The following is a 12,713-nucleotide window of genomic DNA, read 5'->3' as shown; positions in this document are numbered from 1 at the left end:
TTCTCCTTCCCCCTCCACCACCCATTGTCCTTCTCTATGTCTCCCTTTCCCCACTAAATAATTCTAACCAGGATGAGAAAGGAGCTAAGGAAACTGAGATACACTGAAATTTAAAAACTTGTCCAAAGTCTTATAGGTAGTAAGTAAGGGAGCCAAGATTCAAACCAGACAGACTGCTTTCAAATTCTGTGCTCATAATCACTATGCTATGCAGTCTCTCATAGTGTGTGTGTGTAATGATCACATATTAAGAACATCAAAATAGGTAGAAGTCCTTATATTCACCAGTATGGTTACATAGTCATTGCTGGACTGATTTTTCCTTCCATGGTATCTACACAGTTAATCACATGATATGAACACTGTTAACAGTTAAATATCAACTGTTCTAAGCAATGAACAAAAGCCTGATACATACACACACAAGGACACAAAGGAAAAACATGTTTGTGTTTTTTTTTAAAGAAAGTACTAGATGATTCACACATAAATATCAGAATTCAAGGGAAATATTTGTAGGTAGCTCCATAATATGTAATGTCATGCCCCAGTACGTGATCTACAAATCAGTTCCTTGGAGATGTTTAGTGCAATGATGAACACATCACCATCTACTGTGTTTACTTAGAAAAGGAAAAAGAAAAAAAAAACATTAATCCGAGTTACACTGAGAGATTTTTATTAACTTAAACTGACATTATTAATTTTGTCTGCCAAGTCCTTAGTGAATATACCTTTTATTTGATATAAACCTACAGGTTCTTATCAATACCACAGGATCATGAAAACATACAGTAATCAGTGTTTTGTAATGGTTAAAACAATGTTCAAATAACAAGTTACTTCACTGAAATACTTAAAAAGAATATTTTGGGGAGTGTGTGAAGGCTCTGTTTATAAATAGTAATTGATATATTTAGATAGGTATTTGGTTCTGAAGATAAACACTTCTTATATAAAACATTGTTTTAATACATTGCTCTACTAATGAGGCTAAATTACATATATTTCTAGAGCTAAAGAATAAAGCTTTATCTTCATATTTATTTTATTCATAGGACTCTTATCACTGAAGAATGTTGTATCTAACAATAAACTGGCATACTGCGAGTGACATTCCATAGAAGTAAAAAAGAAGGTTGCAACAAAAAAAAGAGATCACTGCGTTACACATTCTTTATACAAAGAGCCCACTCTGAACAGAGAATTAAATGCAGAGCAAATGCTTTTAAAAGTTTTTGTGCCGAGCTGGCAATTACAATCTCCACACAATCAAGAGAAAAGGAACAATAATAATACAGAACACAGTATTTTTAACGATTATATCACATTTAAAACCTTCAGCCATCCTCTGGGTTCTCAGATCAGATTGGCAACTGAAATTTCACATCCACTTGGGCTTGCTTGGCTAAGGTCACTATTTCAGAGAGCTTTACAACCTGAAAGGAAAACACAAAGCATCTTTTATCTCTTCACGAAACCATAAAATGAGAACTACTGATGAATGTGAAATTAATGCACATTAAGTCTTTTTCATTTAAAACATCTGGGCTATTCTGACATTGTTATAAATCACTTCACACTCTTACAAGCATTTGCCACTCTTGAAGGATAGTCAAATCTGACACGATTCACAACTCATGCCTCAGTTCAATACTTACTGATTTTATATATATTCTGATTGAAGATGTATATATATTTTATACATATTCCAATTGAATATATATGTGTGATATATGTATATAAATCTTTTTTATTGCTTAAATTTTTTTCTCTTTTAAAGATAGAAACTGTAATTGTCTTAGCTGGATGCCACACAGTGCAAAGCACATCTCAATAAAAATCTGTTTAAATAATATGTACACACCTTAACTTGCAATATTGGGATAGGAGCTTGGGTTTAGGGAGTTACTTAGTATTTTACTTTTCATCAAGCTGAATTGCAATGTTGTCTCTATAATCTAAGACTAACCAGCTGGTACCATACAAAACATTACACAAAATAAACATGTCAAAAAACAAACAACAAATTCAGCTTCTCTCCTGCCCAAAAGAGTAGTAAAGAGAAGGTTTTGAAGTTAGGCCCCTTGGGTTCAGATCCCATTCCAATACGTATGATGTGATCTTGATGAATAATTTATTTAGCCTCTGTTTCCACATCTATAAAACCAGAAATTACATAACCACATTTGTAATGAGATAATACCTGTAGAGGAAGCTTAGCATTGCATGCACAAAAAGCAATAAATGGCAGCAGCTGCTACTATCATCATCATCACCATATTATCATCTATACTATTATAACCTCCATAATCTCATAGTCAGAAGAAAAACACTAGTCACAAATTAAACCACCTGCTCACTTTTATCTGTCAGGGGTCTATTTAATCAAGATTCTATTGATTCTTCTACTTTCTTTCCATGTCCACAAAGCTTTCTGGAACACCTTCTGTCTACCACTTCTTTGCTCAAAATCTTAAACTCAAGATTAAGTGTAAGTCCCTGTGTCACTAAAGTGCAATTGATTTTTATTTACCAGTGAGTACTTTCCCAAAGTATGTCCCAAAGAAGGACAAAAGACCTTTATTATTTTTACAAAACTGTAACATACTAACTTAGCAAATCTCAAAAGCCTATTGCTGATTAAACCATATAGCCCCAGAGTATTCCATAAAATGTCTATAAACAAAGGTAGGAAAGAATCAAAAGTTCTTATTTTCAAAACACCTTTATGTCTACTATGGAGTGTGCTTCAAGATAGGTTATTAAGTAAAAAAAGTGAGGTAAAATACATATTACCATCAAATAATGTGAGAAATGTAGACAGATAAACACACACAGATACACACACACACACACACATATACACACACATTATTTGCTTATCATTTTAAAAATTGGAAGGATGAACTAAAGACCTCTTTTATTTTTTTTTTTTTTTATTTTTTTTTTCAACGTTTATTTATTTTTGGGACAGAGAGAGACAGCATGAACGGGGGAGGGGCAGAGAGAGAGGGAGACACAGAATCGGAAACAGGCTCCAGGCTCTGAGCCATCAGCCCAGAGCCTGACGCGGGGCTCGAACTCCCGGACCGCGAGATCGTGACCTGGCTGAAGTCGGACGCTTAACCGACTGCGCCACCCAGGCGCCCCTAAAGACCTCTTTTAAAAAGTGGTTATGTGTGGGGAAAGAAGAAACAGGGAATGAGTATAAAAGCTAGATTCTCTGAATATACCTTGTTTTATAGTTTTGACTTTAGAACCACGCAATATCTATATAATATAAAACAAAAAATCCTTTAAAAATAAATTAATTATGGGTGCCTGGGTGGTTCAGTCAGTTAAGCATCCAACTCGACTTCAGCTCAGGTCATGAACCAGTGCTGTGGGATTGAGCCCTGGGCTGGCTGAGGCTCAGTGCTGAGCGTGGTGCCTGTTTAAGACTCTCTCTCTCCTGCTCCCTCTACCCCTCCCCTCCCCCACCTTCCACGTGCATATATGTGCGCACTCTCTGTCAAATAAATAAATAAATAAATAAATAAATAAATAAATAAATAAAACTTAGATTCTAAAACGAACAGGCTAATATTGCTAATAATGAGTGTTTTAGCTACATATTAGGAGCACTGGACCCCTTACACCTATCATCCATCTTACACACTTCGCAAATCTGTCCCTAGATTATCATAGCCTGCTTACCATTTTAGCAGCTTCATCCAAGTCATCACAAGCAAGAATTTTAAGTCCACTGTCTGTTATCAGGGCCTTAGCATCATCAACTCTTGTACCTGGAAATGATTTATGCAAATATAAAGATGTTTTAAATATTTACACAAAATCATTTAAAATGTCTGTCACAATATGAAATTTCAACATAGGAGTACTTCGATTATTTAATATAAATGCTTCTAAAATCAAAGAAAATACTGTAAAATTCCAGAGTTACCTCATGAAATATCTTGGTTTACCATGTCAATGGTAACTCAGGAAAGTCAGAATTCAAAACAAAGCACAACGAATAAATCATGTGCCAAATTATACCAAGCAAAACTATAAATATTTTTGCCCCAATGTCAGAATTTTTTTTAAACCCACATTAAAAAAAATTCCTATTACATAACATTTTTATTTGAAAGACATAGCTATTTGAAAACTGTATTTTAAATGAACTGAACTCCTTGGAATTAGGAACTTTTAAACAATTCGAGTTCAAGGAACAACTGCAAGATATCTTTTACACTCACCTTGTAACCGTACCACAATTGGTATTTTAATTTCCAAATCCTTTACTGCCATAACGATACCCTGTGCAATAACATCACACCGCATGATTCCTCCAAAAATGTTAACCAGAATAGCCAGTACCTGTGAATAAAATGCTTTTTGTAGATTAAAACTTAAAAACCAAGGAGTAGGTATCCTTCCTTCCCAAGAAAATACTAGTGTCTGTGCCTTAGGATACAAATTAATTCCATGGTAACATTTTCAGATCAAACCATCATACTCTCCGTACTCTCACCACTAAAATTTATGCAGCCCACCACCCACCAGAACTTATTCTTCCCAAGCTGGGTAATTTCAATGCCTGGCTCATATTCTCTAGTCTCCTCCCATATGACAAAGACTTCCGGACTGCATTTACTCGTTTTCTATTAAGCATAGCCATACACCACACCAACAAGACTGCCCCAGATCATGATTTAAGACAATGTCACATGCAAGATCTCCAATTTAGTGTTCACTACCTGACTATCATTCGTTCTTCATTTATCCCCATCAACTCAACCAATTTCTCACACAAAGCAGAACCTCAAAATCACTCAACTTCTCCTGAATACCTACTCCTGGCTACACTTCACATCCAAACCTCAAGGCCCGTTTGGATCAGCATTCTTTCATCATCACTGATAAGTCTGAATCACTGTTCTTTGATCATTTCCTCCCCCCAAATCTTTTTTATTTCTTAAAGAGTCTTAGTTCAGGAATACCTGGGTGGCTCAGTTGATTGAGTGCCAGACTCTTGGTTTCAGCTGAGGTCACGATCTCACAGTTCATGAGTTCAAGCCCCCCATCGGGCTCGCTGCTGTCAGCATGGAGCCTGCTTCAGATCCCGTGTCCCCTCTCTCTCTACCCCTCTCCCACCCATGTTCTCTCTCTCTCTCTCAAAAATAAAACATTAGAAAAACAAACAAAAAAAAAGCCTTCATTCACCTATACCAGAGCTTCCAACTAGTGAGCTACAAATGATACAAATGGGTTACAGACATACCAAGATATTGTTCCCCTCTACCCTTTGGGCAGCTAGGAAGGTTCTGGGACAGCTAGTGCCTCTGGGCCAGTGGTCTCTGACTATAAGCAACCTTCTCTATTTATCGCCTATACCCCTTTGAAATATCATCTTCTGTGAATGACAGGACATTAAAAAGGTTGAAAAACACTGAACAATGCTATCCATTCCTTATCTTTACCACTCTTATTTCTAGACCTTTAAGAAATGAAGAAACAGACTAGAATTCATAATGACCTTGGCACCTTCTTATTTCCCTCCCTCCCACCTCATCCTGCATAGCTTCAATGCATACCACAAGCATCATCTAACGCTCTGGACTTAAAGTTACTAGATCTCTACCATGTCACTTTTACCTCCAGTCCATTTCAACTAATTACCACCAAAGCCAAATCCCTGACTTGACCAGAATGAATGTTTCTAGAATATCAGCTATGTAAATCACACTCTGCTAACCTCCTCTCCTTGTGCCTATTATCTCTAACTCCATCAAAACCCAGTCTTTTCCTCTTAAAGGCCTCTACTCCCTGAACCTTGTTCTAATTCCCAGACTCTCAGCAGATCTGACTTTTTTCACTACCGAGCCCAGAACCTGTGGCTGAGCAATCCAATGATACTGTCAACTGCATGCTTAATTCCTCCATACCCTACCTCTGTCAAGACCAGTATGCCTCTGCCATCCCTTCAAAGAGTGCACCATTGGATGATTTCAACCAATCAGTTTACTCATTCCAACTTCAAGGAAAAGCAAAAAAATGAGAACAACAACAACAACCCTGATACACTAGCATAACCTGAAGGGCGACACAATAATGACTCTTCATCAGCAACCCTTTCTCTAGTGGTCTGTCTCATACATCTCACTTCCCTCATAAGTCTCCTATCCCACTTCAAGGACTCTAATTTTTAACATGTGATCTTCCTTTCTCCAATGACACCTCAAGGAGAGAGTTGAAAACTAATCTCATCTCCTAATTACTGTGTTGTATCTCCCCAGGCCTTTACTCTGTTGACTATACTCACTCTCTTCTTCATCCTCAAATCTCTTCTCTCTCCAGCTAGAAACAGCTCATCTTCCTGGTCTTCTAAACAAACAAGCAAACAAACACACACTAAATAGCTCTCCTCGACCCCACCTCCATTCAACTGCTAACACTATGTTCTTCTGTGCCTTCAGAAAAAGTACCCTGAAAACGTAATCTCGCCTGGATGTCTCCTTCCCTCAATTCCTGATCACAGTTCAACCCATTACAACCTGGTCTCTGCCCCCTTCTCCCCTACTGTTCTTGTTAGGGTTCCCAATCATCAGTTCAATCCTTACTCTGGTGCCCATCCCTTACTTCTCAAAACCCTCCACCTTGCCCTTGGATGTCACCGCTTTCTCCTGATCAGCAACTATCTGTCGGTTTCTTTTTTCTCTTTTATTGGGTCTTCCTTCTCTATTCAATCCTTCATCCGGGAGAGTGGGGAGGGGAGGAGAAGGGGAGAAGGTTCCACTCTTGGTTTCCTCATCTCACTCACATGGGTCATGTTACCAACTCCTAACACTTCAACTTTTCTCACAGTGCTGAGGACTGTCAAATATACATCCAACCATTATAGGAAGTATAGTATCCTTACCACTGCCTGCTAGATACAGTCACCACAACCCAAACTTAACACATTCATTCAGAAACACCTATTTCTTTACTTTGCCTCTGACAGCACAAAAGGTATCACCACCCAATGATTCCCTCCAACCAAGAGTCCTAAAGTTAACCTAACCAACCCTTCTCCATGGCCTCCCAACACAAAAAGGGGGAAAAATGAATTTAATGATTCTATTTCAGAAATGCCTCTAAATCAGGTTTCTTTGCTTTATTCTTACTGACACTGCCTTTGTCCAGGACTTCTTAATATTTTTGAACAAGTAGGTATAACAACCAAATTGATCTCTCCTGACAGTGCCTCTCTTCTCTCCATTTCACCCTATAGTAGCAGAGTTACTTTCTTTTAAACATATATTAATATTACATGTTTAATATAATTATTATATTAAATATATATAATTAAATATTATATTATTATATTATATGTTATAGTTATATAATATATAATAATTATATAATTATAATTAAATATATATTAAGTCATATATACAATTAATAAATAAAGAGGAAGGGGATGGAGATATATACATACACGCACACACACACATATATATATGATATATATATGATATATATGGACTAGGGTAAGGGGGTTAAAATCCAAATTCCCTAACTACAGATAACAGAGATCTTTACAGTGTGGTCTCAATTGCCAACATTAATCATTCATTCCAATAATGCTATATTCTTATGCATAAGCATCTTCCCATTCCATAAACACAGTGGTCTTCTTTGGACTCTACATGCCTTTGTATATTCTTCCTCTTGCCTAACTCATTCAATTTCTCAAGACAGCTCAAGGAATCATTCATTCAGTGAAGGCCACCCTGATTCTCCCAGTTACCGGCTCAGTCTTCTGTTCTTCCACAGCACTACACTCACTTTATCACCCCAGTCAGACTATAAATGCCTTGAGCAAAGTAACCATGTATTCCCAAATGCCAAGTACAGTGTCCAACACAAAGAGACATGGTAAGTATACAGCTACTTCAATGCTATCTACATTGTCTCCCTAGGTTCCTGGCCTGTTTCCAACTCCAATGCCCTTCCTGTCAGCCCACAACACTGGAAGTCTTCATATGCTTTATTCTTGTCCCTAGGCCCTAAAAGCCATACCTAGAAAAGTAATTAGAATTTTAGTTCTCGTTAGTAAGTATTCAACAGTTAAATAATTAGATAATACTCTGCTTTTTAGAGTTTATGCCAAAAGAAGCTACAGAAATATAGTTCTAATAAGATTTGTTTATTTTTTTGAACAGTTATTAAACAAGGGAAATAAAGCACTTTTATTTCTCATTTTAGTTCAATGCTTTTTGTAAAACTAAATATGGCAAATAATTCTACAGGCTCAAAGAATGGTAAATTAAATTTTTAAAAACAATTCTAGAGTCTAACATCACAAGTAAAACGTACATTGTTGGCATCATCAATAACAAATATTTATCAATGACCTCTGTGTACTAAGCATTATTCCAGCCACAGGAAAAGGAAAGAGTAAGAAATTATCCTTACCAATGAGGAATTCTCAGTTCTAAATTCAGTAAAACTAGTTCTAAGGTAGCCACTATCTTATTTTTCTATTAAGTCTTACAAAACCCACATTGGTCACATAGTAGATATACTTCTTTAAAAAATGATCGATAATATGTCTATCTTTTGGATCATGTTTCACATCTCTTGTGTTCTGATAATCATTTATAAAGTCAGAGTTCTAACTTATGGCATATCTACATATGACAGATTCATGCAAACATTAAAATGAGTGTTTTACAAGCACACCATAGTAAATGGAAAAAGTGGCTCAAAATATGTTAGCCAAAAAATTCAAAGTATGTATTTTGAAAGATATATATGAATGAGTGAACTTGATGGCATGTGACTTATATCTTAATAAAGTTGTTTCTATAAAAATATATATGCAAATAAAGTTGTTTCTATAAAAATATATATGCAAACAGGAAGAGAGAGAAAGGAAAATAGGAAGTGTGTGTATGAGAAATTTGTGTGTGTGTGTGTGTGTGTGTGTGCGCGTGCGCATGAGTGTGAAATATACAAGAACTAACAAGTCAAGAAAAAATGATCAAGTCAATAGTAACAAAATTACCTGTGAATAGAATTTAAAATAATTTTAATTTTCTTGTTTGTAGCTTTGTAGATTTTTGAGATTTCTGGGCTTTTAGGGTCAACTAGCATCTCCAGAATTTTTCCACAGGAATGGCTTCTACACCAGATCACTACCATTTATAGTATTACCTAATACCATCTAATATATCTTCATCTTGTTTTCTAAATTAGAGTGGGAATCTTTATCTTTTTTTTCTAGTTAACTTTTATTGCATTGATTTCAGGAGCTTTTTACAAACTAGTGATGTCTTTTTGAATTATAACGGTATACTCTTGTAATGACCACATCTACTAATTAATCAAGTTACTTCTCGTCATTCGAATTTTACCTTTTTATCTGAAGTGATGAGCTTAAATGCTTCTGTTACTTGATGGACTGTAGCACCACCACCAACATCAAGAAAGTTCGCTGGAGTCCCTCCATGAAGTTTTATTATATCCATTGTGGCCATAGCCAAACCAGCACCATTTACTATCAAGAGGGGAAAATGATTTGTATAAGCAACAGACCCAGAGAAAACAAACTAAGCTCAGCCAATCCAACTTTAACATAAAAACACACAGTACCTAGACAGCCTATATTTCCATCAAGGCCAATGTAGTTCAGATCTGCCTTAGCTGCATCTTTGTCCCTTTCGTCTTCCTGGGTCCAGTCCTGTAAGTCAAAGATTTTCTTCTGACGATAAGCTGAATTAGAATCAAAATTAATCTTTGCATCCATGCACAGCACTGTAAAAGGAAGAAAAAGAAAGTGATCTTAATTTCAAGACAGACACAATAAACTAACCAATAACAGTTCTTAGTTTAGGGGAAAATTAGGTTTTGTTATTTATTGAAAGTATTTCAATTTATGTTCACAATGCATTCAAACTGTTTATTAAAAAAGAATATTTGGGAATTAAAACTGCCCCATCAAAGTTAGTAGTTCCACACCCACCCTAGGCAGATGATAACAGATAAAAGAGAAAAAAAAGTCCACTTCAAAAACACTTAAAATTTGTTTTAAAATTGCCAAAAATTAACCATCCATGCACCTGGCTAACCCCGTCACTTGCACCCTGGACCCCACTCCCTCTCACTTACTCAGACACATTGTTCTGGCAATTCTACCTTTCCTGCATTATAAAGTGCCCCCCCTTTACCTACTGGCTAAATCCCAACAACTTGCAAAAATGCTGTTATTTTTCCCACCTTAAAAAAGAAAGAAAAATATATTTTGCAACCTCTTCCCCCTTACCCTTCACTTCATGTACAGCAAAAGTCCTTTAACAAACTGTCTGTTTAAACCAAGGGTCAGCAAAAAAACAATATGGCCCATGGCCCAGATATGGCCTATGCCTATTTGGTATTGCCTGTAAGCAAAGAATGGGTTTCATATTTTTACATATTTTTAATGGGTTGTGAAGAACAAAGAAGGGAAAAGAAAGAAGGAGAAGAACAAAAATATGAAGAAAAGCACCATTCGTGGCCTACAAAACCTAAAATATTTACATGTGCCAGCCCCTTTGCCTAAACTCATTGTACAAATTTTTCTCCTGCAATCCTCCCTTAAACCCATTCTAATCGGGTTTTACTTCCAGCACTCTACCAAAATGACTCATATGAAGGTCAATTCTCCCAACTTCACCTTTCAGTGCTTTATCCCTTCCTCACCCCAATATAACTGCAACATTCTCCTTGCTGTACTTGATAAAAGGCTGAAAGAAGTGATCGGTTTCAGCCCAGAAGCCTGCCCAACATGAGACAAAGTTTCAAGTCCTACTAAGTTAACTACAAATAACAATAAAAATCAACATTCTTCCAGAGGAAAATAAAAGAATTTCATCTCTACACCATATTTTACAAAATGTCCAGTATGCAACTAAAAATTACTATATCCATGAAAGAAAAATAGGAAAATGTGACCAATGGTAAAGAGAAAAAGGAGACAAGAAAAACCAAACCCAACACGATCCAGATTTACAATCAGAGGACTGTGAAAGTTATTTTAAATATGCTTAAGGATTTAAAGAAAAATATGGCCATAATAAAGGACTAGATAGGTACCTCAGTAGCAAATAAAACTATAAAAAAAAAATCTAGAACTAAAAAGCACAACACCTAAAATGATAAATTCACTGGGTGGGCTTAACAACATATTTATTAGAGATGGGTCAATGGACTTTAAGATAGATAAACAGAAGTTATCCAATCTGGAGGTGGGGGGAAAAAGTGACCTGTTAAACAGTATCATGTTATCTAACATGTAATATTGGAAGTAGAAAGAAGAATGGGGCAGGAGAAAGTATTTGAAAGGACAAAAAAAGACATCAACCTAGATTTCTATGTCCAGTTTTTAGTAATTTGTTACAGCAACCACTGGGAACTAACACAGCTGCCAAAGGACATCAACAGAAACTTTGCAGTCTACTGAGGAAAATGTATGTCCGATGAACATGAAAAATTCTCAACATCACAAATAATCAAAGAATTGAAAAATAAGATCCCATGTCCTGATTAGCAGTTTGACAGAGTTTAAAACCAAGATAACAGTCACTTCTGGCACAAGTAGGCATTGAAATGGACACTCTGTAAGTTAGAACAACTTTTCCAGACAACAATCTGGCAAAATACATCTCAAAATGTTATTATCCTGGCCCAATAATCAAACATGTTAAAATATCATTACTCTTCAATCCCAAAATTCTACTTCTAAGAATCTATGCGAAAGCTAATCAAGGCTGCAAAGACTTATATACAAATAATATACAAGCCTTTAAAAACTGAAAAATATTTAACATCAAAAATTTTATCATGTAGTCTTAAGTTTAAAAAGGGAAAGATATAAACTGAATAGACAATATGATCCCAATTACAGAACAGGCTGAAATGAACTAAAATATTAAAAAGGATGTTTGTGGCGGGGTGGGGGGGATCTGGGTGGCTCAGTCAGCTAAGCATCCAAGTCTTGATCCCGGCTCAGGCCATAAATTTCACAGTTCGTGAGATCAAGCCCTATGTCAGGCTCTGTGCTGACAGTGTGGAGCCTACTTGGGATTTTCTCTCCCTCTCTCTCTGTCCCTCCCTGCTTTCTCTACCTCTTGCTCCCAAAATAAATAATAAATAAACTTTAAGAAAAAAAAAAAAAAAAAAACGATGGTAGGTAACGAGGTTATAGGAAGTTTTTCCAACCTACCTATGTTTCTTGGTACTTTGCAAATTTTCTGTAAATACAATGCCCTTAATCAGAAAAGGAAAAAAAAAAAAAAAAAAAAAAAAACTCCTTCAAAATATATAGAAATGCATACAAAGAAAAGAAAAGATAAACTAAAATACAAAGGGAAAAAAATTAGTTTTTAAGAGAACAAAGACATTCCCTCACCAACAGAATATGGCTGTAGAATTTCACAGCTGAAAGTAATTCAGGAGTCTTGCTTTCAATGTTATTATTACAGAAGCAAAACAAAACAAAAAAACTTTTATACAAATAATTCTCCTTCACTGAACATTTCATTTTGAAAATGTGCATCAGCCTTTACTCTTTATAAAAAAATTTTTTAGTTTTATAAATGACCTCTATAATCACAAGAGAATTTACTCATTCTTCTTTACACAATCATATAAATGACCAACTAAAAATCCAGTTCTATAATAAAGTATGTACCTAATTAAAC

The 12,713-nt window shown here is 35.7% G+C and overlaps 1 protein-coding gene across 1 annotated transcript in view; it reads right to left on the bottom strand.

Moving 5' to 3' along the window:
• Positions 1-656: 656 nt before the first annotated feature.
• SUCLA2 (succinate-CoA ligase ADP-forming subunit beta) overlaps positions 657-12,713 on the bottom strand; it is a 43,762-nt gene continuing 31,705 nt past the window's right edge. Inside the window, exons 7-11 of the mRNA XM_047079790.1 lie at positions 9,628-9,789; positions 9,390-9,532; positions 4,245-4,365; positions 3,700-3,788; positions 657-1,439 (exon numbers count right to left, since the gene is read on the bottom strand). Of these exons, the coding sequence (XP_046935746.1) occupies positions 1,365-1,439; positions 3,700-3,788; positions 4,245-4,365; positions 9,390-9,532; positions 9,628-9,789 (590 nt within the window). The 3' untranslated portion in view covers positions 657-1,364. The remainder of the gene's footprint in view (positions 1,440-3,699; positions 3,789-4,244; positions 4,366-9,389; positions 9,533-9,627; positions 9,790-12,713) is intronic.

This window comes from Lynx rufus, unplaced genomic scaffold, assembly GCF_022079265.1.
Source record: "Lynx rufus isolate CCGP_SWC_20201006 ecotype Redwood Valley unplaced genomic scaffold, mLynRuf1.p SCAF_1, whole genome shotgun sequence".
Lineage (NCBI taxonomy): Eukaryota > Metazoa > Chordata > Mammalia > Carnivora > Felidae > Lynx > Lynx rufus.
The sequence above is the reverse complement of the archived record's forward strand: the minus strand, read 5'-3'. Positions and strand labels throughout refer to the sequence as shown.